General features: G+C 44.0%; 2 protein-coding genes across 3 annotated transcripts in view; one reads left to right on the top strand and one right to left on the bottom strand.

Moving 5' to 3' along the window:
- CHD1L (chromodomain helicase DNA binding protein 1 like) overlaps window positions 1-14,445 on the bottom strand; it is a 36,367-nt gene extending 21,922 nt beyond the window's left edge. Inside the window, exons 1-9 of the mRNA XM_048818403.2 lie at window positions 14,234-14,445; window positions 10,802-10,914; window positions 9,832-9,935; window positions 9,225-9,339; window positions 6,785-6,816; window positions 4,491-4,572; window positions 3,048-3,210; window positions 2,559-2,714; window positions 410-502 (exon numbers count right to left, since the gene is read on the bottom strand). Coding sequence (XP_048674360.1) covers window positions 410-502; window positions 2,559-2,714; window positions 3,048-3,210; window positions 4,491-4,572; window positions 6,785-6,816; window positions 9,225-9,339; window positions 9,832-9,935; window positions 10,802-10,914; window positions 14,234-14,330 — 955 coding nt within the window. The 5' untranslated portion in view covers window positions 14,331-14,445. The remainder of the gene's footprint in view (window positions 1-409; window positions 503-2,558; window positions 2,715-3,047; window positions 3,211-4,490; window positions 4,573-6,784; window positions 6,817-9,224; window positions 9,340-9,831; window positions 9,936-10,801; window positions 10,915-14,233) is intronic.
- A 1,524-nt stretch (window positions 14,446-15,969) lies between these two features.
- LOC125621522 (uncharacterized) overlaps window positions 15,970-27,575 on the top strand; it is a 30,324-nt gene continuing 18,718 nt past the window's right edge. Inside the window, exons 1-4 of one of the 2 annotated variants that reach the window (XM_048818371.2) lie at window positions 15,970-16,201; window positions 16,388-16,444; window positions 21,538-21,575; window positions 27,179-27,319. In XM_048818371.2, coding sequence (XP_048674328.1) covers window positions 16,043-16,201; window positions 16,388-16,444; window positions 21,538-21,575; window positions 27,179-27,319 — 395 coding nt within the window. In that variant the 5' untranslated portion in view covers window positions 15,970-16,042. Of the gene's footprint in view, window positions 16,202-16,387; window positions 16,445-21,002; window positions 21,403-21,537; window positions 21,576-27,178; window positions 27,320-27,575 lie in introns of those variants that run through there. The other variant, XM_048818380.2, reaches the window with a different exon arrangement.

Here is a 27,575-nt window from a genome sequence, read left to right as displayed (position 1 = left end):
CATCTGTGGCTAAACAAAACTAGGTAATAACCTGGATTCCGGCTTCAAAACTGACAGTGCTTTGCTATCTAGTAGGAACACTATAGTAATGATTCCATGTCAACAAACTAGTGTGAATGCATTGCTAAGGCTGAGAAATCAAGCACTCAAAAGAAAACAACTGCAGAGTTAAGGCTGAAAGCTCAGCCTTGACATAGGCTTATCCTTGAAACAGAGTCCCCTTTATATATCACTATTAGTCAATTAATATGGATTGTAATTTATCATACAACCTTACATACAATCTTCAGGCTTGACTCAATTTTTAAGTGTCAATGAAATCTACAAAACAAGCCATGTTTGAAGAAAATTGGCTCATATCCTATGATAATTTTTGGTTACTTTCAAACAGAGAAGAGTTCTTTCTCACCACTGAATAGGTATGGGTGGGCTACACACTTTCGAAGCTGAATTAAGACATTCTGAAGTTTAACCTTCCTCCCTGCTTCGTTTTCAAATGCATCTGAAACACAAAAATGAAACGGCAAACCCATTCAACAAGAGCTCTGGGGATACACTGTAAATGTAGTGACTGGAATTATCTGGACACCGAGCATAGCTCTACAGGGAAAAGTCTCAATGGTACACTTTACTGTTCAAATTTAGGTTCCAAATTTAACACACTCCCTCTTCATGCACCAACTGAGTTTTTGCTCATATTTTCTTGGTCAAATATTTACCCACTTTGGCAGAGGAAACACTGAAAAGTGATATCTTGTTGGAAATTTTTCCCTGAGACCCCCAGTTAGAGAGCCACAGTCCTTGCCACTTCACACAGCTCAAGGATTTAACATTTTCCAAATTAACAAATCAAGTTACTTGGTATAACGCATGTGGGTACTGGAAGGAAAAGCTGGCAACAGCGTCAAGATCTGCACAGCCACCACCTGTGTTCTCTGGCGCTGCCAACCTTACTTCCCAGCTCTGCTCAGAGTCTGCAAGGGACCAGAGAGACAGGCTGGCCGGAGGAGGGGAAAGAGGCGAGGCTCTAAGAGGGTATGGCATGTTGAGCTTTCCATAAGAAGCTTGGTGCTGCTGTCTCAGCTCTTGACAGCAGAACCATAGGGAGACTATGAGGATGAGGGCCAGAAGAATGAGTGGGCCTGTAGGGAGAAGTGATGCTCAGCGGGGCTTTGGGGAGGCTGTGCGGAGGTTACAAGGGGATGTATGGAGGAGGCTAAGAGTGGAAGGGGAAGAAGATTGTGCGTGTCTGTTGCAGGGGTGGCCTGGGGCAAGCACATTCCCTCTGCACTCCCCATCAGCACTTGAAAGGCTCCCCTGGCACTGTGGCCTCAGCTCTCTGGTGCGCCGAGCAGTAGCACCAGATGAGCGGAGTGTCTCTGCAAGGTCATTAGGACAAGCAAGGGCTTCTCCAGTGCTACGTAATAGATAGCCTCTGCAGACATGTGCATGCTGGTAGTTTGTAGATATAAGGACCCAGGGACTAGAAGCTGGGTCTGCAGAGCCTGGGACACCTGATATTCCCACAGTGCCACTGGGAGGCCATGCAGAGGTACAGCCCGGGAGCACTATGGAGAGTAGGCACCGCAGGAAGTGCTGCCAAAGAGACCCAGAGTGATGGTACCCTGCAGCCCCCTGACTGGCCCAGCACCCTATTTAACCCCAGGGGTTCCCCCGGGAAGTTGTCTGGACAACCACATGGACTTCACCCTGCTGCAATGCCAGACTTTGCTTGATCTCCTGGTCTCCAGTCTCTGACTCCAGCCTGACTCTGACCTGGATTCCTGACTCTCCATTCTAACCCGGTACTACCTCTGGCCTCTGACTCCAGCCTGATTTTGACCCTGACTCTTGCTTATTGAATCTGGCTCTTGAGATCCCTCCACCTCCTGCGTGTCGACTACCGTCCCTGGTGGGCAGACCTCAGCCCAGCTGTAACCGCTAGGCCAGACCTCCTGCGCCTTCGTCCCTCACAGCATAATGTAGCATTCACACAGGAAAGTGTATAAGATCAGAATAAGGAATGAACATCTGAGTGTAATTTAACAGAAATGGTGTGCTCATTTTGATTGGTTATATATTAGAAGTACAAGGGAGTTTGTTATGAAGGTGAAGAATCTACAAGGGTGTTTGGGTGGGTGTTAACACATGTGACTGAAGGATGGTTTACCTGGTGATACTAAAGATATTTCTGAAGATCTTTAATTGTATTTTAATTAGAGGTCGGCCCAAACCGGAATCCTGAGATTGACTGCTTCCACACTTTGGGAAAGTGCAGATCCAAATACCAGTGGACCAAACCAAAAGCCCAGAATCAAAACAGCCATGAACCTTAGGAAAGTTTGCAGCAGGCTTTAAATTTTGAGGCTCAGACTAATCCCCAATTTTAATATTACTTGCTTATCAAATGATCATTCAGAAAACTGAACTCAGCACAATCATTCAGAGCATGCTAATGCATCTCCTATTTCACTACAAGAGCGCATGGATTTACAAAAGGGAACTAATTTGCTTTTAAATAAACTGATTAGGTCCAACCCCCCAAATGCTCTAATTACCTAGATCTTTCATCAAAATAGCCTTGTAGTATTTTCGCTGCAGGGCTGACATCCCATGATACAGAACCACTTCCACCTTCTTAGGCAGCTCTGCCGCGACCTCAGCCTTCACCCTCCTAAGCAAGAAGGGCTGCAGAAGACTGTGCAATTCTTTGGCTATTTGGAAAAAAATGTTGCAATAAATGAATTAAGTGTAAAGGAATGTCTCTAGCACTTTATTTTTTATACAAACATTAATGAAACCTCACCCCATCTTGTGCGATGTAAGTATTTTCCCTATTTTATAGAAGGAGAAACTGAAGCAAACGTGGCTGCCTAAAGGTAGGTACCTAAACACATATGAAAGCACCTACATGCTGATGTAGGCCGCATTGTTTCATAGCTAATCAGTTTCAGAGAAAGCAAACCCCAAAGTCCCAACACCCAATCCCCTGCTCTAACCAGCTTACAGCACTGACCCTCAAGTACGTTTTATGACTCATTACTTGCCTGGCTTGCTCTCCTTTTCAATCCCACAGTAACACTGAACAAACTCTTCCACTTGCTCTTTAGGGAAGATGTCAGGCTCAATAAAACTGAGCAGGGAGTACAGCTCACGGAGACTGTTCTGAACAGGAGTGCCGGTGAGCAGGAGACTGAAGCCCACTGAAAACTGAAATAAGCAAAGACAAAGTAAAATGAACTACAACATGCAAGTGGAATGAAAAGTCACTTACCACACAAACCCCCTTCACTACTCTCCCACACAACCAAAATCTGACAGTTAGTAGAGAGGTACCTGCAGAACTCTGCAACTTCAGTGGAAGCCAGCAAACTCAAGATCTGGAGTAATAAACAAACTTACAGGGCCTGATTCTCCTCTCAAGCACTCTGGTGTAAATCAGGTGCAACTCCTCTGAAGTTAATGGAGTGACACCAGAGCACAAAACATGTATGAGCAAGGGAAGAATGAAGGCCAAATATGGTGCCATTATACTCTTGATCTCTGTCGCACGATATGCACAAACCATGTGCACTGTGTTAAATAACTAGAGCTGGTTGGAACATTTCTACAAAAATCAAAACACCAAAATGAAATTACACAAAATCCACACTCTGCTTTCCTGTTTTCAGAGCAGCTCTCATAATGTTGATATTTATCTGCACTGTGCTATTTGCAGCATTCCCTGTACTTAGACTGGGGAACACGGCTATCACTATGGCAAGTTTAATACTTCATAAAATTCCCACCAAGTTCAAAAATTGGACCTAGGTGAGCAGAATGAAGGTGGGATTGGGGTTATCTTTTAGCATTAACAATGACCATTCTGGAACTAGAAACAAAACTGATCAGAAATAATAGAAAATATTGCCGTGGGCATATTGGATGTGCTCCTACTGGGGCAGATTTGGTTCTGGCACACCTAGGTAAATGGAGAACAACTCCACTGACTTCAATGAAGAGAAGTGACTTAACCAAGGTCACATAGCAAGACCATAGAAATAGACCTGAGGAATCATGACTCATGGTCCCCTGCACTCACCACCGGACAAGACTTCCAAATTCACGGTTACCTCACTTTGTTGTTTTTAATAATTCATATCAGAAATACAGACTCCTGATGCAGATTGTCACCTGGCTGTGATTTAGTTCCACGCCATTTACGGCTTCTTTATATTAATCCTTTTCTCACATTCCTCAAACTTCTGAAGCCCAAACGTGAGTCAGAATGTGAGACAAGTTCCCTGTTCTAATCCATTGGCAGCATAGGGCTCAATCCATCTGCCACTGAAGACAATGGGAGCCTATCTACTGACTTTGAGAGGAACTGGATCAGGCCCACAGATGAACAAACATGATGAGGGCTAGTGATGACATAAATAATGAACCCGTACCCTTTAAAGGGGAGAAAAGTCCTTTAATAGCTAAAAGGTTGTTGGGCTCTTTTTTACCTCTGAAAGGGTTTTGTGCAACAGTGAGTTCTGGTTTTTCAACCTGTGGGCTTCATCCACAACCAGAGCAGCCCAGTTAAACCTGTAAAATAAATTAATAAAAAGTACTGTTTTCAGTTAAAATTCAAATAATTCTTGACAATATGAAGAGGTCAGTATTAGCTGGTCTCTCTACATCTATACTGGAGATGGCCCTCAACCAAGACCCAGGATCTAAAATCCTCTGAATACCGTAGGGGGCGGAGGGCGGAAATCAGATCTTCATCTAACGTTTGCCACTCATGTGTATTTCTTGGTGTAATGGATACCTCATAGCAATCTATATTTCAAGTTGTAAAACCTTTTCCATTCTCCCCTCTCATTACTCTCTGCAACAGTCACCTTTCAAGCCTGAAACTTCCCGGGGCTGTGTGTCTGCCTAAAGATGAACTTTTGGGGATAAAATGAGGGTGGGGACATGGGGGAACAGTTCAACTGCTTTTCACGGAGTAAAAAAAAAAAAAAAATTACACCTTTTTTCCATTATAAACAAATATTCCTGAGAACTATTTTTGAACAGCTGGGGTAGAAGCCGGCCTTTTCGCAGGTTAACAGACCTGACCGAGAAGTACGTCACAGCCTTGTTATGAAGGAAGGCGGCTTTCCACTTGGCCAAGTGAGCCTTTGAAAATCATGCACTGAGGATATACAGTATATCATTTGTTTTGCTAAGCTTGTAAAGCACACTCTTAAGGCAGGCTGGACTGCATCCCCACCCACCTCTGTAATGTGCTCCGAGATCTACAGATGAAAACATGTGAAGTATTATTATTATTAGCCATATTTTTCAGATGGAACAATCCAGGCTCAAAGAATTTGAGTGACAGTTCTTGAAGGGGAAATGAGGTCTCGTGGGTTAAGCACTGGCCTGAGAACCAAGAGACTGGTCCTGAGGCTGATGTTTATGTGATAACAGGCAAATCACTTAACCCCCCCGACATTCTTTACATACTGCGCTGATGGTGTAAATTACACAGAACGGTACGGAATTAAGCAGAAAGTCATTTGGAACGAAGAGGACTGAACTGCATTCTCCGTGGCTTTATTTTTTTTTTTTTTACAATACACACAAAATGTTTCATGGTGTGTTAATTATCAGCTCAAGACATGGATTCTACGATGTGTTCATCAAGCCCAGTATCTTGCCTCTAGAAGTGGCTAATACTTGGTGCTTCAGAGGAGCCCCATCATACACCTGACTAGTTATGAACTGAGGCTGAAGGGATGGGGTGGGGCAGTTTTGTTTTGTTTTGTTTTTTTTTTTAACTCCGACTGAGTCCCTGAAGCATTCATCAGATGGGATTGCCTCCAGAATTCATAACTAAGTGTTTGTATTATAAGGCATCAGCATTGTTGTTATAAGATATCCAAATCCCTTCCCAAGTACAAGTGCAGCATTATGTAAAATCTTCTGTGATCATGACAGAAATACCTGCCGCTGATTGGTTATACTAATAAAATACAGATCTCACCAGAAAGTGAAATAACTACTCAAAGAGCAGGATCTGCTGGACTGGCAATGTGATGTGATACAGTTTAGGTTATGATCCTAACCATACGATTATGCAGTTCACTTTCGTCAGAGTTTGTACCTGTAATCTAAACCAGTGGTTCTCAACCCACACGCGGCCCAGCTGTGTGCTAAAGGTTGTCTGGCCTGCACGGCAGGGTCTGGAGTCAGGGCTGCTGCCTGGCTCCACACAGCAGGGTTCGGGGTCCCTGCTGCCTGCCCCAGCACCTGGGGCTCCCCTCCTGGCTCCACTCTGTGGAGGGGTCTCTGGGCGGGGGATGCTAGGCATAGGGGTCTGTGGGAGGGTTGTGGGGGCACCGTGGGTCTCAACCTGCGGCCCACAATGATAAATAGGTTGAGGACCACTGATCTAAACCAATGCAGCCACTTTTACCAGAATATTACTCTATGTACTATCTTCTATTGGTGCTATTGCTTGCTCCCTAGGAGCAAAAATCCACTCAGTCCTTTTATGCCCGTTACGTGTGACCAGTGCACAACATTTACTTTTTCATCTGCTTGAAAATTGTTCCTTTAGCGGCTGGGGGGGAGGATTGCTCATGTACAATGTGGCTGAAGGTGAAAAGATCCTTCATTAAATGTTGCTCGAAGAAAAATTCTAATAATCAAAGAAGAGTGCAATGACTCATGTGAAACAACAGAACTGGGACCTCACATCAATGTGCCTAAACAGACTGTTGACAGACCTACTGTATAAATTCTAGGAAAATAAAAATAAACTCACAATTTTAGAAATGCTCCATCTTTCAGGCATATCTGTAATCAAACAAAATCAGTGTTACACACAATGCCTTATAGTTACATAGCACCTCTCAACATAAGATATCCTAAAGTTATTTACTAATATAACAAACTGATATATAAACAGTTCACAGACAAGGATCACTTCACCAACCCTTGAACTGCAGCTGCTTCTTGAGTGGAATATGGCAGCTACTTAACAGCATACAACAAGACTACACAACAGAATAGGAGAAAAAGTGAAAGAGAATTGAAACTGCAGGAAGAATTTAGAGCAGGGGTGGGCAAACTTTTTGGCCCGAGGGCCACATCGGGGTGTGAAACTGTATGGAGGGCCGGGTAGGGAAGGCTGTGCCTCCCCAAACAGCCTAGCCCCTGCCCCCTATCCCACCCCCACCCATTTCCCGCCCCCTGACTGCCCTCCTCAGAACCTCCAACCCATCCAACCCCCCCTCCCCCAGCTCCTTGTCCCCTGACCGCCCTCTCCTGGCACCCCCCGCCCCTAACCGACCCCACCACCATCCAACCCACCCCATCCCCTGACTGCCCCAACCCCTATCCACACCCCCGCCCCCTGACAGGCCCCCCACATTTCCCACACCTATCCAACCCGCCCTGCTCCCTGTCCCTGGACTGCCCTGCCCCCTATCCACACCCCTGCCCCCTGACAGGCCCCCCGACACCTCACCCCCTATCCAACCCCCCCTATTCCTGACCACCCCGCCCCCTGCTCCCTGTCCCCCCGGCTAGCCACCAGCAAAGCAAGCACATGCTTGGGGAGGCACAATTCCAGGGGCGGCATTCCAGCTATCCTGGTTTTTTTTTTTTTTTTTTGGCTTGGGCAGTTGTGCTCTCGGAGCTTGGGGTGGCAAATTTTTTGCTTTGGGTGGCAAAAAACCTAGAGCTGGGCCTGCCCCCCAGGACCTCCTACCCAACCTCCCCCAGTCGTTGCTCAGAGCGGCAGGAGCTCGCAGCCCCGCTGCCTGCGTGGTGGTGCAGCTGCAGGGGAGGAGGAACAGCCAGGAAGGGGCCGGGGGTAGCCTCCCCGGCCAGGAGCTCAAGGGCCAGGCAGGACGGTCCCACGGGCCGGATGTGACCCACGGACCGTAGTTTGCCCACCTCTGATTTAGAGGATGGAACGTAATTAATGGAGTTGCAATTTGGCCTAGACACCCAAATTGCTCTTATGGAAAGAGCCCTGGGATCTATAATGACCACAAGTTGCCAGGACCTTAGTTTTAGGTCTCATCGGAAATACAATACAAAACACAAGCAGAAAAGCTCAACCAAGAAATATTAAGAGAGACTCTCAAGCTGGGGAAAATGTTCAGCTCTCTCAGCAAAGTCTTTTCACTTCTGTCATGTTTTCTCACATAATGTTTCTTCCCACATTTGAGAACTAGTGATGTTATCTACCTCCCCTCCATGTTTCATTTTTCCTCCTCATTGACCCTGCATTAAAATAAGTGATAATGATGAATTTGTGGCATCATAATTACTTGCTAATGTCACAAGCACACACACTGTCCACCTTCAAAAAGGAGGAGAAGCTGGGCTGTGTCAAGAAGAAAGCCCTTATTAAAAGCACAGACCTCACCACTGGCAACAGCAAGCAAAGAGAAATACTAGTCAAGTGAATTTATGCATGGATAGGTAGGACTTTCTAAAGCTTGCTCCAGTGTGAAAGTCCCCCTCCCTTTAGTGCCCTCGGGATAAGTATTCTCATAGCACAGACAGGATCGAGGAGCGAGAGTGGAAAGGTGGGCAGGGTCAGAGGGGACAGCATGGGACAAATAGATACAATCTAAGGGGGAAGAGAAAGCGAGAGACCACAAAACAGGGGAAGCAAAGGGGCAGAAGCAATGAAGGAAGGTCAGAGAAATCAGATGGTGGAAGCTAATGGGGACCTTTCACCACTACTAGATTGATGTAGATGTGTTTGTTTATTTTTTTAAAATGGATTGAACGAATGGTGCTAAATCATTCCCGTGAGGAGCGATTTATAATGGAGAAGATTTTTATTTTCCCCTCAGGAATAATTAAGCAACAGAACACTGTTTTAATAACTGCAGGAGAGGCCAAAGCAGCGACTAAGACCAATCTAGTTCTGGCTGGCGCCAATCCTGCTCCCATTGGCACCAGTAAGAGCAAAACTGGGTCCTAATCATGGACTCTGTTCAGCACTCCTTATTTAGCTCAGACGCCTATTACCTTCAATGGGAGTTTCACTGGAGAAAGGACTGAGAACAGGGTTCTATCTCAGTAAGGAATGTGGAATAGGATCCTACAGCAGCCACTGAATGGGACAAAGGGGAAGGTAAATACAAGCAGAAGCTTCCACTAAATGTGATTGTTCTGAGGCTCCAGCTCAAAATGAACCTGTGTCCTGCAAGCAAGTAATGCTCCTGCCTGCTGGCAGGTACCTCATATGTAGTGAGCAGCACGCGGAAATGAGAATGCGCTTTCAGGTCCCACTGCAGCTTGGCCCTTTCCTCCTTGTCTCCTGCATATGCCACATAGGAAAGACCTGGAGCAAATCTGTTTTCATTATAAAAAAAACAAAGTAGAGAGCTAGGCTGAGACTTTCATGTAAATAAAGGACGAAGTCTACTTTGAACCCAGACTATCAAAGAGTGTATAAACCAGAGACGGGCCCAAACGGCAAACTCAGATCCAAATGCCTTGAGGTTTTGGAGGACAGGGTTTGGATTCAAGTCTCTGACTCGAAACCTACCCAGATGCGTTTGGAGCCAGGCTGGATCATATTTTGTGGTTCTGATTGGAGGATTCCAAAAATCTTATGAGAATGGCTACTCTCTCATGACTCCTGATGCTCAAAATGGGAAATCTTGTGATAGCTACCAGTCTCATGGGATTTCCACCATTTTGAGCTGAAAAGTCTTATATAAAGGCAGCAAGATTTTGGTTTTGCCAAACCTGAGCCTCAGCCCTGATTCAGCCTCCAACCTGTACCCCGAGATCAAACCTAGCGCTAAGATATAAGATGATAATATAATTGCTGAGGCTTACCTCTCCAGCTCCTCCTTCCAGTTGCTCAACACGGATAGAGGACAAAGAATGAGAAATGGCCTTTTGTTTAACTTTCCAGTCAAATAAACAAGCAGAGCAATAGTCTAGAACACACATAGACAGACAAAGAGGAGATTATTTTCCAATGACTAGAAATGGACTCAAACCATTGCCCTGTATCTAAACACACCCACAGCCTCCCAGCTGGCCCCTGCAGGTTCTCTACAACAAAACAGGACCAAAAATAAATAAATAAATAAAAATCCAAAATCAAAAGAACTCCAAACTATGGAAAAGTTTAGGTCTGAATGCCACAACTCAGACCCAATAATCCCCTCCCACAAGAATCTTCTCTCCCACAAGGACAGAAGAATATCTACTCTATGTCAATGTTTAAAACAATTCACTTGTTATTTAAGATGCATGGAATATTGTCAGATTAACATGCATGTCAGACTCATTCTCCAAAACTTGCAAGACTTATTTTGAAAAATGTTGTCACAAAAAATCAATATGAAAAATCTACAAGTTTCACTTATCTCTCTGACCCTAGAACTGAACTTCATAAAACTATCTACCCAGACTTGCATCAAAATGACATCACCATTACACTGATAGTATGTTGTTTTTACAGCTTAACAGGGGGGGTCTCATGTATGGCCATCATTACTTTTGTCCTCAATGTTCAATGCAATGTCTCCTGACAGAAGATCATTTTGCCTTAAAATAAAAATAAAATAAATAAAGTCCTTACTGAGTGTTACTCAGGCAAAACCTTTACTGAGGTCAAAGGGAGTTTTGCCTGAGTAACCACTAAAGGAATCAGGATTTAGGTTTTAATCCTTGCAGTATGCACTTCAGAATTTGATCCTTGGTTTGATCATTGGTATTTTTCTTCCTCTCGTAGGAATCACTGGGAAAACAGAAATTTGGCCAAGTTGTTTTTCTACATAGTAATGAAAAAATGCACCTGACAAGTCTTTCCGAGACCCATCTCATCACCCAGGATGCAGCCGCGCTGAATTTCGTAGCACTGTACTAGCCACTTTAGTCCTTCCATTTGGTAGGAACGGAGTTGGATACCTAGAAATAAAAGTAAATGGTGTAAAGCTACATCCTACTGCAATGCACTTTACATGGCATTATATCCAGAGACTATCCAGAAGCTGAAACTGGTGCAGAATATGCCTGCCTGACAACCCAGAGCACATAGCATAGCATCAGTACTTCACCGATGGCATTGGCTGCAAATACATTTTCAGGTGGAGTTTAAGGCACTGGTTTTCACTAATAAATCCCTAAATGATTTGGGACGTGCCGGCTTGGTAGATCACTTCTCTACAAATGTCAAACTGCTGCAACTGAGATCAGTGGAGATGCCTCAACTGGCCTCAAATTAAACAGGAGGAAAATTCTGGAGTGGAATTTTCCATGATGGGTCCTCAACTTTGGAACTCTTCCCCCTCCCACCCCCAGTCTGTTAACCTACCATATTGCTCATCTTTTCTCGCTGGTGTTTGGGGATGGAACACATTGAAGTTTTCTGAGGGAATACTGAAGGTGGGGTATTTTAGGTTACTATAATTATTGGCAACAAATTGAGGAATAAGGTAGTCAAGTAAAGTAGTTCTCAACCAGTGGTCCAGGGCCCCTAGGGGGCCTCACGCAGGTTTCAGTGGGACCTCCGAGTAGGGCCAGCATTAGACTTGCTGGGGCCCAAGGCAGAAAGCTGAATCCCCACTGCACGGGGCTGAAGCCTAGGTCCCTGAGCCCTGCCACCTGGGGCTGAAGCCTGAGCAATGTAGTTTCATGGGGGCTCCTATGGCATGGGGCCCCAGGCAACTGCCCTTCTTGCTAACCCCTAACACTGACTGGCTTTTATATGCAGAAAACCAGTTATTGTGGCACAGGCGGGCAGTGGAGTTTTTATAGCATGTGGGGTGGGGGGGAGGGGAGGGGGAGCAGACCTCAGAAAGGAAAAGGTGGAGAACCTCTGGTCTAGTAAGTTTACTATTACTGGTGCTTTGTTATTGTGAGTTTTATGCATTGTAAAAAGCACCTGGAGCTTTCTGTAGGGATACTTCTTGCGATATGAGTTTTAACCAAAATAGCAATAAATAAACCCACACACTCCCAGATTTCTTTAGCATCCTCCTCTGTAGTCATCAATTGTGCTACATGTAGCTTTGTTCATACTCACTGAAGACATTAATATAACAGACTCTTGATAAGGTGATTTTATTGAACTGTCTTTCTGTCTGCCTACGTTGGGGAGGGAGGATGATTTTGTGGTTAAAGCACAGAACCGGGAGGGCAGAAGAGCTGGGCTCCATTCTAAACTCTGCCAGAAACTCCCCCCATAGTATAGGCCAAAGTCACTTTGAACACAATTTTCAGGATCCTTAGTTGATTTGTTACCCAGCTTGAGACATCTAGGCCAAGATTTTCGAAAGTGGGTGCCTAAAGTCAGGCCATGTATTTAAGTGCCTAAATGGGGATTTTAGCACCTCAGTGGTAATCGGATATATAGTCAGACACCTTAAAATGCAGCCTCGTTTTCAACTCAGGCCATTTATTTAGGGGCTCACATATGGATTTAAGTGTCTAAAGTCAGGCTTAGACTCTTGAAAGTCTTGGTCTCAGCATTTACTATGGTGTGTTAATCATTTCTAAGCAAGCTATTTGCCGGATTTTCTTTTCTTAAAAGAGGGTAGGGCCCAGTAAAGGCAAGTACTGTTTTGTAGCCACCCCTGCAAAGAAATTTATATTTATAGTAACAACATAAAAACAAAAATTAAGGACGCCTGTATTCTTTTCTTCAATGTCTTGGCTTGGATACTGTGACCCCTTAATTCCTTGCTATAATGTGTGAAACCTCTCCCACTGTCTCTGCGAAAGACCCAGAGAATGGATTGAAATATAACTCCCAGCTGTGATGTAGAGTGTGCAAACAAGCAGACTGGAGAATTGCTCTGCAGTAGATTATCCCTTCACTAGCACCTGCCGTCAAAGGAGCAGAAAGCACCTCGCACCTGTTGAACAAGCTTCCGCACCTACTTTGAGGTAGGTGAGAATTATCCTCATTTCACAGATAAGGAAACCTAGGCCCCAACAAGTGAAGTGACTTGTCCACAGGAAGCATAGTAGAAGAGTCAAGAGTGGAGTCCAGGAATTCCAACTCCTATGCTCTAACTAGAAAGTGAAAAAGCAGGTTGATGAACTATAACCTTGGAGGGTTAGAGATGTAACAGGTGGATAAGGGAACCATTCTCTACAGTAGGGAACAGAGAATAGTAGCAAATGTAAAGTCTCATATCCAAACCAGCCTCCCTCCAGCAAGTCTCTATATTATTGTAAGAGTTTAGTGTAAGTGTTAACAGATTGCAGTTGATCAGGACCAAGAAAAAAAAAATAGCATTGTGGCAGATGTTATTTTTTTCAGAGAGAGCAACTGTTAGAAACACTAAGAGAACTGGAATATTAAATGTGGATGTATTTCATTTCCGCAATTCCCTAACATTACAATAATCTTCTTTTTGGAAATGCTGATGGTGGAAAAATAGTTGTTGCTTTCTAGGGTATTGTTTTAGGAAGACAAAACCACGTGGCTGTTATTTTTAGAGCCAGTCACCCTGCCAAAATGAATGAGTGTCCCCCTTTTTAAATTTACTTCCATGCGAGAGGAAGGATTTTGCCATGTGTGTTTCAGTGAGATATGCAACATTTCAAACTTTTTTTGTGTGCACATCTACTTTCTCCAAGCTCAAGGGAGCTGGACAGCTTCCATGGGAAGAGATAAAGAGAGTACAGTTTATTTGATTAAAAAAAAAAAAGTCTTAACCATAAAAATGGGCAGAGTTAACCAAATTCTAGTTTACACCTGTGTAATCCCAGAATAACTCCACAGAACCGAATTCTGTTCTTAATTACAGCACTGCCTGACTGACTAGGTTAGCTAAAAGAACAGGAGGACTTGTGGCACCTTAGAGACTAAAAAAATTTATTAGGGCATAAGCTTTTGTGAGCTACAGCTCACTTCATCAGATGTGTAGACTGGAACATATAGTAAGATTATATATATCTATCTCTGACATACACACATACACAGATATGTTGGAAGTTACCGTACAAACTGTGAGAGGCTAATTGGTTAACTGTAATGGAATTTATTTAGATTTCCAACAATGTAACTGACAGCAAACCCTGCCCCAGGTAATGTATTATTACTATCCAGTTCTAAGCCACCTCTCACTGCTTTAGGGAGAAGCACTGCTTGCAGTCTCACCCCAGTTCACACACCATGTGCCCAGGGCACTGAGACCCTCAGGATCAGCAAATCCTTAACTTACTTTACCCTACGAACAAGTAACTTCTTCCAACAGCTCAAGCCATCCCCACTAACCTGTCAGACCCCATTGGTGCAAGTCCTTCTCTTTAACGCCTGGCCCGCCCGTCCTTGCTGTGGGTTTATTGCACAGGGCCTGGAAGAAATGAGACATCGCGATCTGCAAAAACTCCGCCCTTAGGGTGCTACCCCCTTGGCTCCCCGCAGCGCTGCTCTCCCCACTAGGCCAGCAGGAGTTACAGGAAACCCCCTCTGACCTAGCAGAATGATCCCGGAAGGATGCAGGGAAGAGTAATTATGTCATTGGCTGATTGAAGCACAGTCTCGATGCAGCTCCTCCCTGCAGTCTTGGATTGGCTGGTTTCACAAGAGGACTTCCCTTATTGGGTAGACACAGCTCACAGCTGTTGATTGGATGAGTGGCTTTCCACGGTAAACATCTGATGAAGTGAGCTGTAGCTCACGAAAGCTCATGCTCAAATAAATTGGTTAGTCTCTAAGGTGCCACAAGTACTCCTTTTCTTTTTGTGAACTGCTGTAGTATTTTTCTTGGCACAAGCGCCTGGGGTGCTATTTCCATGCAAGCTAGCTTTGTAGGTGTGCAAAACCATAGCTGCTGGAACTAGGGGTAGCGTTGCTCCCCCTGGCTTGAAGTGGTTTCCATCATACAGGGTTTTACAGTTTGGTTCAGTGGCTCTCAGCACCCCTGTGCAAAGCTGCGTTAGAGATTCAACTCACAACATAGCTGTTTAGGAGGGGAATTTGCAAAGCCCCAGGGTTCTCTGCTTTCTCACCCATTCCAGGTTTCTTGTCTGACGTTTGACATAAAGAGATTAAAACTCGCTTTATAACACACTGCATTTCTCTAGCCCTTTCCATCGGAGCATCCCCAAATTCATCAACTAGAAACCTAGTCATTAAAAAAGTCACAAGGAAAAACGTTTAAAACATTAATCTTTGTGACAATTGTATTTACTATCCTTTTTCTCTGTTTTTATAGATTTTTCTCTCCCCTGTTACTGTGGGAAAAACACATAACGGAGAAAAGTGATAGGGCCTTGAGCCTGCTAACAATTGTGCACCTACTTAGCTTTATACATGTGAATTGTTCCACTGAGATCAATTGGTCTTCACACCATAACGGTAATCAGGTGGTTAATCGAAGGATTAGGGCTATGAGAAGTTTTGAACACAAGTATAACTCAAAAGGGTTGGGGCATAATTGACTATGCAGAGGAAACGGTGAAATCGACTGTGAGCGTGCACTAAGTGCCGCCTACTGCAGGAAGGAGAGAAATTGGGGATTTTTTTTTCATTTACCCCTACAAACCCCTACTACGTTCACTCCCGCTGCAACCTGCTAGTGCAATCCACCACCCCGCGTCCCCTTCAACCTCCGATGAGCAGCCGCCCTCTTCAACCGTCTCTGTGCAACCGTGCCGCGGACCGTGCCGTATTATATGCCCTCTGTGCAACGCAAGCCCACCCCCGCTGCGTTCCCTTTCCTGTGCAACCCTCACCCCGCTGCACTCCCTTATTATCCCTTCCCTTTGCAACCCCCCGCTGCTGTTCCTTTGCCCCCCCCCGTGCACACCCCCCCCGTGCATGCCCTCACCCCTTCCCTGCGCAATGTGCACCCCTACTGTGCAAACTCCCAGCCGCAGACCTTTCTCTCCCTCCTCCTACAATCGCCCCGCCCAGTGCCGCGCCCCACTGCCTTCGCTCTTCCTCCCGTGTCAACCCCTCCCAATTGGCTCGGTATCCCTTTCCTGTGCGACGCGCCTCCTCCTCGCCCTCCCTGCAAACTCCCCGCGCCTCCCCTGGCGCGGCGCCGCCCCCAGCCCCTGAGGGCTGCTGCGGATCGTCATGGCGCTGCCGCCGCTGCTGCTGCTCTCGCTGGCGGCCGCGCTCCTGCTCTTCTATCTGGGCTTCGTGCGGCGCCGCCCCGGGACCCCCCGCGCCGCCTTCCAGCGCCGGGAGCCGGGCCGGGCCGGGGACAGCGGTCACCAGCCCCCGCGGGACGCAGTGAGCGCCGGGCCGGGCTGGGGGGGCTGACCCCCGGCGGGGGAGTGGGGTCGGGCAAAGGGGGCTTCGCCTCCCGCCCCGGCGGTGGGGTTGGGGTGTCTCCCCCGGGGGCGACGGGGCGGGGAGGCTCCATCCCCCCATCCCCGCCCGCAGCACTCCCCCCTCTCTCTCTCTGTCTCTCCCCAGTGGGGTCCCACGCTCTCCGGCTTCCCGCTGCGCCTCTTTGTCCATGTGGCTAACACGGTGAGTACCTGCCCGGTGCTGGGAGCCCCAGCCCTAGAGGTGCTGGGAGGCGCCCGCCCCGCCCCAGTGAGAATGGGATTTGGCACCTGTGTCATTTGCCAGCTGCTTTACAGCTGTTATTGCTGACAGCCTCCCCTTCTCCAGGGAGGCAGCTCTGAATTAACCCCCGCTTGCTTAAGAGAGGGGAGGAGCCCAAGTAAGGAGACCTTCAAGCTTTGTCTTCACGAGGGTGAAGACTATTTTTAAAACCTTTATTAACGCTAACCTCTGTCAAAATCCTAGTGAGGACAAGGTAGCTGTAGAACTACAATGTAGGGCAAAAAGAAAAGGAGTACTTGTGGCACCTTAGTCTCTAAGGTGCCACAAGTACTCCTTTTCTTTTTGCGAATACAGACTAACACGGCTGTTCCTCTGAAACCTGTCAATGTAGGGCAGGTCAACACTTAAAACACTGCAGCAGATGGCTGTAGGGCTTAAGTGAAGATGCTCCTAGGCAGGATGGGAGAAAGCTTTCCCCTCAATGTAGTTAATCTATCTCCCCCAGTGGTAGCTATGTTGGCAGGCAAAGCTCTCAGGTTGACACAGCGCTATCTGTGTTGGGGAAGGGGGTGGGGGGGGGGTTAGGCCAGTATAAATATGTTGCTCTGGGGTGTGGATTTTTCACACCCCTGAACAATATAGTTATACCAATATAGGTCTGTAGTGTAGACCAGACCTTAGTTTAGACATGCTAAAAATAAATCTCTTTTGCTTCCTGTAGACATGGCCTAAATGTTTAGTTCTTAGTTTGTGATAGACTCAGGATTAGAAATCAAGAGATTCTTACCTTCCAGTGCTCTGACCACTTAACATCACTTCTCTAATGCCACCCCTAGAGGCAGTAAGGGATGCTGTCATCATGACTCATTGGCATTAAATAATAAAATCATAGAAATGTTCACCTGACAGGGACCTCAAGTCCTGCCCCCTACACTGAAGCAGGACTAATTAAACCTACACCATCCCTGACAGGTGTTTGTCCAACCTGTTCTTAAAAACCTCCAATGATGTGGATTCCACAACCTCCCTTGGAAGCCTGTTCCAGTGCTTAACTATCCTTACAAGTTAGAAAGCTTTTCCTAATATCTGACCTACATTTCCATTACTGAAGATTAAGCCCATTACTTCTTGTCCTATTTTCAGTGGACACAGAATAATTGATCCCTGTCCTCTTTATGACCGCCCTTAATATATTTGAACGCAGTTATCAGGTCCCCCTCAGTTTTTTTTTTCTCAAGACTTAACATGCCTAGTGTGTTTTTTTTTTTTTTTTAACCTTTCCTCATAGGTCAGGTTTTTTTAAACCTTTTATTACTTTTGTTGCTTTCCTCTATACTGTCTCCAGTTAATCCTCATCTTTCCTAAAGTGTGGTGCTCAGAACTCAATACAGTACTCCAGCTGAGGCCTCACCACTGCCAAATAGAACAGGACAATTACCTCCTGGGTCTAACGTACGACATTCCTGTTAATGCACCCCAGAATATTAGTCCTTTTTGCTACTTCAGCTCATTGTTCACTCATACTCAGTTTGTCATCCATTCTTACCCACAGATTTTTTTTTCAGCAGTATTACCATCTAGCCCCTTTTTGTTGTGCATTTGATTTTTCTTTCTTTAGTTTTTTGTACTTATCTTCATTGAATTTTATCCTGTTGATTTCAGACCAATTTTCCAATTTGTCAGAGTTGTTTTGAATTCTAATCCTGTCCTCCAAAGTGCTAGCAACCCCACCCACCTTGGTGTCATCTGCAGATTTTATAAGCACACTCTCCATTCCATTATCCAAATCATTATTGAAAATATTAAATGCTATTGGACTGAAGACTGACCCCTGTGGGATCCTACTGGATACACCTTCCCCGTTTGACAGCAAACCATTGATAACTACTCTTCTGAGTAAAATCTTTCAACCAGTTGTGCATCCACTGTATAGTAACTAAATGTAGACTATGTTTCTCCAGTTTGCTTATAAGAACGTGATGTGGGACTGTATCAAAAGCCTTACTAAAATGAAGATATAACTCATCTACTGGGTCCCCAAATCCACTTGGCCAGTAACCCCTTCAAAGAAGGAAATTAGTTTGCTTTGGCATGATGACAAATTGATGTTGGTTATTCCTTATAATCCTGTTATCCTCCAAGTGCTTACAAACTAACTGTTTAATAATTTATTCTAGTATCTTCCCAGCTATTGAAGTTAGGTTTACCAGTCTATAATTCCCTGCGTACTCTGTGTTCCGCTTCCTTAAAGATAGGTACTGTATTTGACCTTCTCCAGTTTTCTGGGACCTGACAGATCCTCTTTGAGTTCTCAAAGATAATTGCTAACAGTTTCAAGATGGCTTCAGCTAGTTCCTTAAGTACCCTAGGATGAATTTCATCAGACCTTGCTGACTTGAATACATCTAATTTACCTAAATCCTTTTAAACCATTAAAACTGTAAGAGTGTTGTAAATATCATTTATGATTTGCACTGCAGTACTCTAGCAGCCCTAGTCTGGGATCAGTCCCCCATTGACTTAGGTGCTGTGCGTGCGCGCGCACGCGCGCGCACACACACACACACACACACACGTCAATGCCCCCAAAGCATTTAATAATTTACTTTCTGCATCTGACAGTTGCACTTTCTGATTCTCATGTCCGATTGATTGATTGATTTATATAGTACCAGTCATCTATGAAATGCCTAGCAAAAAGTTGTCATTTGGGTTTCCAGCACTGCAGGGGAAGTTTTATTTGTTTGTTTTTGTTTTTTCATTGGAATAAGAATAAAAATTGCCTTGTGGAAAAGCCATTTCTTAAATGTATGTAAACTCTTGCATGTCCCTTCTTTTTAAAACAAATTCTATGTTTTAGTCCTAAACCTAGTCAGTGGGAGGACACTGACGTGTGTTTTACAATTTAAAACTCCAGTATTTTCCCCTCACTGTTTATAATTGCTGCTTGAAAGAAGAAAACTGGAATCTCTGTTGCATGGGACCAGATCCAGCTAGCTTCACTCACACAAGTAATCATGTTGAAGCCAGGGGGCTAGTCACATGAGTAAAAGTGATCAGGATTTGTCCATTTCTGCAACTCATGCCCTGTGATTCTTTGAGAGATCGCACAAACCTAGGCTCCTGTAACAAGAATGGCCAGTTTAACCGGTTGACTGTCTGAGAAGTACTCTGATCAAGCTTTACCGGTGCTGGTAGGTAAACAAAGCAGTGAACATTGCCAATTTGCACTGGGAAGTTCACCAGTCCAGTTACCTAAGGTTTGTCAGTGAAAACATTTTGGAATAAAACAAACTTCACCCTTTTAGAATGGCCATTTCCCTGTTCTGAGCAGGTTTAGAGGACGTTTATTTAAAACACCAGTAGCTGATCTATACTACTATAATGTGGGGTGCTTTTAGAAGGAAAAAAAAAAAAAGCTCCATGTGGAGACAGGCATTCTCCAGGGCCCCATGACTGGTAAATATTTGCTTACAATACATTCTGAACTCCTTCGGGAAAGCCTGCAGCTGAGGCCAAGTATAAAAACCCCTTTCCACAGGGAAAAAATCATGACCATTCCAGCTGTTTATGACTTTACCCTCAGCAGATGAACCTGAGAATTCACCGTCCAAACAGTGAAATCTCACCTCACCAGTTTCCTGAGAATTTTTAAGCTTTTCTTGGTCCATTGATTTATTCCTACCTCCCAGGCTGCTCCTGATCTCTTCTCTGATCCTGGCACAGCCATGTGATTCGTGCACAGCAGAGTGCTGATAGTAATAAGTGACTGACCCCCAGTTTAAGGTGATCTTGGTACGTGACCAGACAGAACACATTTGCCATTGCCTCAGCTCCAGAATAGGTTTTTGTAACATGTTTTGCCTTTACAACATATTGGTGTAGCAGCTTTCTTTTTAAAGCTATGTACAAGAGCTATTGCCAGAGCGACATAAATTACATCTCCCGTCCCCCTGTTTAATTGTGTGGCTTGTTCCTGAGCATGACAACTACAGGGAGGGAAAACTAGCTACAGGGAATTTTTCTTAATGGAGCTGTCTTTATGGCTAAAGCACAGGACTGGGAGCGAGGATTCTATTCCCAGTTCTGTCACTGTCTCTGTGTGCCCCGGGCTAGTCACATTGCCTCTCTGTGCTTCAGTTTCCCCATATGTAAAATGGGAATGAAAATATTTCCAAACCTCAGAGGAGTATCTTAGGGGTTTAATCTTTGTTTACATTTGTAAAACATGTTGATCTCAGAAGGAAGGAGCTATTGTAAATACAAGTTAATAATTTAGTCTATTGATCTTTTCTACCTTTTTACCTAAACACAGGGAATAAGATGCCTGTAGAAAATTTCAGCACATTTTTCCCTACCCTGAATTCTGTCAATAATTAATTCTTAAGCTCACTCTTGCCCTGTTAAATCAGGGCAGAACATGACCGATCTCTGGAATCGTTAATATTGCCACATTAGCAAAGGCATAAAAATAGAGTTTGAATGCCTTCGTTCCTAGTGTGGAACATTTACATTTCTAATGCTTTACTGAGATCACTAGCTTTGACGAAGGGGAGCAGGTTCACTGGTATATCAGGGCAACAGAGTATTAATGGCATTGTGAAAGCTCCTTGCAATGGATTCAATAAGCTTCATAACTCTTTTATTCAGAGTTTGTTTTGCAGAAAGCTACAAGGATTGTGGATGGAACTTACAGATTTCTTGTGGCTGACTTAACTTTTTTGTTTCTTGTCTGTGAGCACATGGCTTTTGGGATTGTGCCTCTCTGAGGGATGGGTACTGATATGTTTTGGCTAATGAATTGAAGGAACATATATCAGGAATGTTCAGGATTCTGTAAACGTGGACCAAATCTATGGCCTGAAGCCGTTTGACAGTTTCCCTTTAAGTACTGCATGAATGGAATTCTCATATCTTTGGTTTGTATTACAATTTCCTTATAGCATAGAGCTCCCTACAGCAAGCATTCTCAGTTGCGGGAGAGAGGGGCGAAGGCAGAATTGGCTGTAAACGAATTCTATCTGTTTTTCATCCTCTTTTCTTTTCTTGTCTAGGCTTTCGGGCAGTTTTGTGTAGTACCGCTTTTATTAAGGTAAGAATGTGTTCCATATCTGCACTCTGAGGTTTTGCATTGTTAACAAATCTGGGGTATCAGCAGTGACCTCTTTAAAGGGGAAGTCGATGTAATTTGGGATTTTCCTAGGGCCCTGAAGAGAGTGGGCAGAACTATTGAGCAGAGACCCTGGTATTTGCTGGCTTTTTAAAAAATTTTCTAATTTGATGATATTCAGATTTTCTATCAGGGAAGATTTTAACCCTTTCTTTTCACAGCCAACCTTATGCTTGGAAACGTCCTTTGGGTTGCCTCTCTGCCGTCTCATATGTTCTTACTAAAGAGCAATCTCATCTTTCTCAAAGTTCAAGTTATACTGATGTTTTTTTTGGAACAGCCGTGTTAGTCTGTATTCGCAAAAAGAAAAGGAGTACTTGTGGCACCTTAGAGACTAACCAATTTATTTGAGCATGAGCTTTCGTGAGCTACAGCTCACTTCATCTGATGAAGTGAGCTGTAGCTCACGAAAGCTCATGCTCAAATAAATTGGTTAGTCTCTAAGGTGCCACAAGTACTCCTTTTCTTTTTACTGATGTTTTTGTTCACCTCTAGTAGGGGCAGGAGAGCAATAAGGGGCTGTGACAGATCTCTGAGGTACAACCTGAAACTGGGGGACTGCTGTGCCCCCTTAACTCTCCAGCCTGGGCTGTCTCTCATGATGCTTTGCCAGTGACAAGCAGCAAACCCCTCCAGATGTTGTGATCACTCAGTCAACAGTATACAGGCACACACCCAGCTAAATTGCACGAATGCCCTCTAAGCCACTTATGAACTATACAGATGGAGACACCAGGAAATCCCCCCAGCTTTGTACCCCCAGAAATGTACCCTCTTACACTGCTTAAGACCTTCTCTTGAACAATGCAAGCTCATTAATTAGACACTTCATCAAAGGAAATGGACATGCACCAATCTTTGTAATCTGAGCAGATTCCCCAAGCATTCTAGATAAACTCACTGGTTAGGATTAAACATTAAAATAAGTTTGACTACAGAAAGAGATTTTTTTTTAAGTGATTATAAATTATAGGCATAAAGGTAAGAGGTAGTTATGTAAGAAATAAAAGTAAACACACATTCTAAATACTAAACTTTCAGTCTCAGTAAGATTTGAATCAAACAGCTTTTCTCACCCCCACTGGATGTTGCTGACAGGTTATACTCTTCATACGCAGGCTGAATTATCTTCTCAGCCTGGGACCAATCTTTCCAGTTCAAAGTCTCTCCTCTTGCAAACATTCTTCTTGCCTTCAAAGTAGGTGGGGAAGGAGAAGGGTAATCTCATGATGCCACTGCTCTTTATTTTATACTCTCAATTCACTAGCCCAAACATGTCTTAGTGGACCTTAAGTCACAGAGTTGAGCAATCATCATTATGTAGTGCTTGTGCAACTATCTCTTATTGAATTGGAAATCTTATTTACAATTTCCCTGCTGGTCAATGGGCGGTGATGGTCATTTAACTCCCACCTGAGTGTGGGTCATCTCCTTTGATGCCACTGGAGAACAAACAGGGGGTGACTCCCAGACTTGCAACATATTTCAATAACAACCATATAGCAAAATTTTATAACTCCGTATACAATGATGATGTACATATTTTTGACAGAATGAGTTTCAGCAGATCATGACCTTTCATATGCATGCTTTGTATGAAATATAACCATATACAGATGATGAATATGGGGGTTACAGGGTGCTACTTTGAGGTACAATGCATCATGGGTCACATGAGAGTCAGAGCCAAATTGATAATTAATTCTCTTTGAAGTGTTCAGATCGAAGGTTTTGGTTTAGTTTATTCCAGACCTTCCAGTTGCCTTTTCAGTGTATTCAGTCTTGAACATGCCCTTAATTGTGTGCACTTTAATCTGAAGAGGCAGTTGTAATTCAAGCTCGCAGTGCAGTCCACAAGTATTGCTTATAATTTGGTGGGCAATATCTTGCAGATCCCAATACATTTTAAGGTTCTTCCCTGTAGGGCTAAGAACACTTTAAACATGCCTGGTTTTAGGTAGGATCTACAGTGTGGTCTATAAAAAGAAAAGGAGGACTTGTGGCACCTTAGAGACTAACAGATTTGTTTGAACATAAGCTTTCGTGAGCTACAGCTCACTTCATCGGATGCATGCAGTGGAAAATACAGTGCGGAGATTTTATATACACAGAGAACAAAACAATGGGTATTGCCATACACACTGTAACAAGAGTGATCAGGTAAGGTGAGCTATTAACAGCAGGAGAGAGAGAGAGAGAAAAAAACCTTTTGTAGTGTTAATCAAGATGGGCCATTTCCAGCAGTTGACAAGAATGTGTGAGGAACAGTATGGAGGGGAATAAACATGGGGAAATAATGACAGGTTTCAGAGTAGCAGCCATGTTAGTCTGTATTCGCAAAAAGAAAAGGAGTACTTGTGGCACCTTAGAGACTAACCAATTTGAACATAAGCTCAGATAAATTGGTTAGTCTCTAAGGTGCCACAAGTACTCCTTTTCTTCATGGGGAAATAGTTTTACTTTGTGTAATGACACATCCACTCCCAGTCTTTATTCAAGCCTAAGGTAATGGTGTCCAGTTTGCAAATTAATTCCAATTCAGCCGTCTCTCATTGGAATCTGTTTTTGAAGCTTTTTGTTGAAGAATTGCAACTTTTAGGTCTGTAATCGCGTGACCAGTGAAATTGAAGTGCTCTCCGATTGGTTTTTGAATGTTATAATTCTGGATGTCTGATTTGTGTCCATTTTTTCTTTTACGTAGAGACTGTCCAGTTTGGCCAATGTACATGGCAGAGGGGCATTGCTGGCACATGATGGCATATATCACATTAGTAGATGTGCAGGTGAACGAGCCTCTGATAGTGTGGCTGATGTGATTAGGCCCTATGATGGTATCCCCTGAATAGATACGTGGACACAGTAGGCAACGGGCTTTGTTGCAAGGATCAGTTCCTCAGTTAGTGTTTTTGTTGTGTGGTGTGTGGTTGCTGGTGAGTGTTTGCTTCAGGTTGGGGGGCTGTCTGTAAGCAAGGACTGGCCTGTCTCCCAAGATCTGTGAGAGTGATGGGTCATCCTTCAGGATAGGTTGTAGATCCTTGATGATGCATTGGAGGGGGTTTAGTTGGGGGCTGAAGGTGATGGCTAGTGGATGAAGTGTGGTCTAGAGATACTGAATACCTCCAAAAGAAATGCAAATTAACAAGGACAGAAACTGTCACGCTCTTCTACAGTGGATCATTCCTTAAAATCAGGACCCTCATGGACGTTTCCTTAATTTGCCTCCTGATTCCCAGCCCTCACCTTCCCTGTGGCATCTACAGTACTTGATTGCACAAAAGTCACATTAGGACGGTGTTATGGAGACAAGACAAAAATAAACTTTCTTTTGTAGGATTAGTGCAATTGCTTGAATATGAATACATGCCCTCATTTTGTGTCTGTGTTGCTTATTTTCTCTCTGGAAGTGCAGGGCTTTCTAGGACCAAATCTCCTCTGCCTGCCTACAGGTCTCCGTGTTCTAATAATCTGTCCAAGTCACTCTGCAGTTTGGATCTGCTCTCCTTGCATGTTTTGCTCCCACTCCAATTTCAGTGTCACCTGCAGATTTAATCCTTATTTGAATTCACATCACAGAAGTACCTAACGAAGGACATGGGAGTGTTTGAGTTTAGCTGGTGGGGGGGAAAAGCCTCTTCATATCCTAAAAAAGGAATCCCGTACTGGACTATAGATAGCAGGAAGTATATTGCTTGGAGCTTGACTGATGCTTTGGCATTTTTGAGACAGGAGCAGCTTCACGGACTGTCAGGATTCTTAAGTGAGAGACTCTATTTCTAGAGTTGGACAACTTTGATTAACAAAAGTAAACAAAGCAGAGCCAGGATAAGGAACAAGCGGGAAGTGGGGACCTTATCTGTCAAATGAAAAAGTACAGAATGCATAGGACAAGGGGCTTTGATACATTTCTAAAGAAGCATAATATAAAGAACCTTCTTAACCTGGTGGTGGTCTGTCTTCAGCTATATGCAATTACCTTTTTCTTTGCCTTGCAAAGACTTTGATTTTGATTGTAGTTCCTCTTGTTCTGCTTATTCTCAGGCATAAAAAATGGAGCACCAATTGCAGAAGGGCTTCCTACATCTGCCAGACTGCTAAAATGTCTTGAGTTTTAGCCACACATACCTGCTTTTGATGCTCATCTTGATATATATCTCAGTTTCACTACTAAAAAGAAAAGGAGTACTTGTGGTACCTTAGAGACTAACCAATTTATTTGAGCATAAGCTTTCGTGAAAGTGAGCTGTAGCTCACGAAAGCTTATGCTCAAATAAATTGGTTAGTCTCTAAGGTGCCACAAGTACTCCTTTTCTTTTTGCGAATACAGTTTCACTACTGTGTGTTATCAACATTGGAAATGGGGGATCCTGATGCTTGAGGATGTAGGCCATGGTATATATGTTAATTTTTTTTTTTTAACTCCACATCACTTGAAGGTGCTTGTACTTCTGTTTTTGACCCTTATTTTTGTCTTGGGGATGAAATCCTGGCTAGACTGAACACAACTCCCATTGACTTTAATGGGGCCAGGATTTTTCCTTGTGTTACGATTTGGGCGTCTGCAGGTTGATGGCTAAGGACTTGACATATTTTAGGAAGTAGGAGGAATTGCAAAACAAGCAGACTGGGGTAGCTGGGATCCCACCATTTAGGAATGGATCAGGAAATAAGTTGTAAAAGAGGAGGAGAGTTGTACAGAACAACTGGTGTATACCATGTGGACATCACAAGATGGATGCAAGGGTATGGCTCTCTGCAACCCATTTGACAAAATGGCTGAGTGGTCATTCATGACTTGTTCTTCAGCTTTAACCTGACTTTGCCAGATTGCGCAGGTAAATATTCATGACAGGCACAAAATCTGCCTCAGTCTTCGTACAGTGATCACTGGAAGGAAAAATATTTTATTCAACCTAGAAGGAAAAATTTTACTGTTCTCAGGTGAGAAGAACTTTACAATGCTAGTTAAAGCTGATGTCTCCTTTGACAATTTTCATTGATGTGTCCAGCTGCAGAAAGGCATAGATATTGAAGACCTCCTTTGTCATCACACTGTGTTCCACTATGAGTGCAGAAGCAGGCTTTGATCACTGGGGATGTTCGTTTCTAAATGACATTGGTTTCTTCCTGGGACCCTCCTTCTCAATAGTAAGAGAATTGTGTGGGCATCAATCCATGGTGGTGTGCTGTCCTTTATAGAGGATACGTAAAAATATAGATATAAAAGATCTGCTCTAGGAATTATTTTGGGGAAGTGTTATGGCCTGTGTTAGGCAGGATGTCAGATCACAGTGGTCCCTTCTTGGAATGTACAAATTAATGAATAACCTAGTAATCCTTCTGCTCCGCTTCTGCAGAGGAATGTGGTGACAGAGAGAGAATTGTTTTCTAGTAGTTCTGCAAAACAGTGCACATTGTTCAAAAGGAGAACTCTCCAGAAGCATTTTCCTTTTAACAAAGTGTTTGTGAATGAAAACGTTAGGATGGGGCTTACATGCTCAAGCAGTGACTCTCTGTCTCTCTTGCAGGGTGAATAACTTCACTCTCATGCACTATCTTGATATCCATGAAGACCCCACGTTTATTCCAGAGGTTGCTGCTGAGGGAAGAAAGGAAAAGCCTGAGACTAAAAACACATTGGAGATTCTCAAGCAGTTGATGGAGACAAGGTCAGCATGATGTGCAAGGAGTAGGGGGGTTGTATGTATGTATTAATGGAATACTGGGTCATTATGTCATTGTCAGTAGTCTGGACAAGATCAGGTTTCCCAAAACAAAGGGACTTTCTGTATGTCTTAAACAGTGGCCCCAGTCATAAGGAATTTTTCCCCCCATCGTTGCTTTCTGAATTCTAATGTGCAGCATCCTTTCCTTTCCAGTTTTTGTCCTTACTCAATATCTCCCCATGCTATCTCTGCACCTTTG

This window comes from Caretta caretta, chromosome 1, assembly GCF_965140235.1.
Source record: "Caretta caretta isolate rCarCar2 chromosome 1, rCarCar1.hap1, whole genome shotgun sequence".
NCBI lineage: Eukaryota > Metazoa > Chordata > Testudines > Cheloniidae > Caretta > Caretta caretta.
Note: the sequence above shows the minus strand (reverse complement) of the source record. Positions and strands in the feature narration are given on the sequence as shown.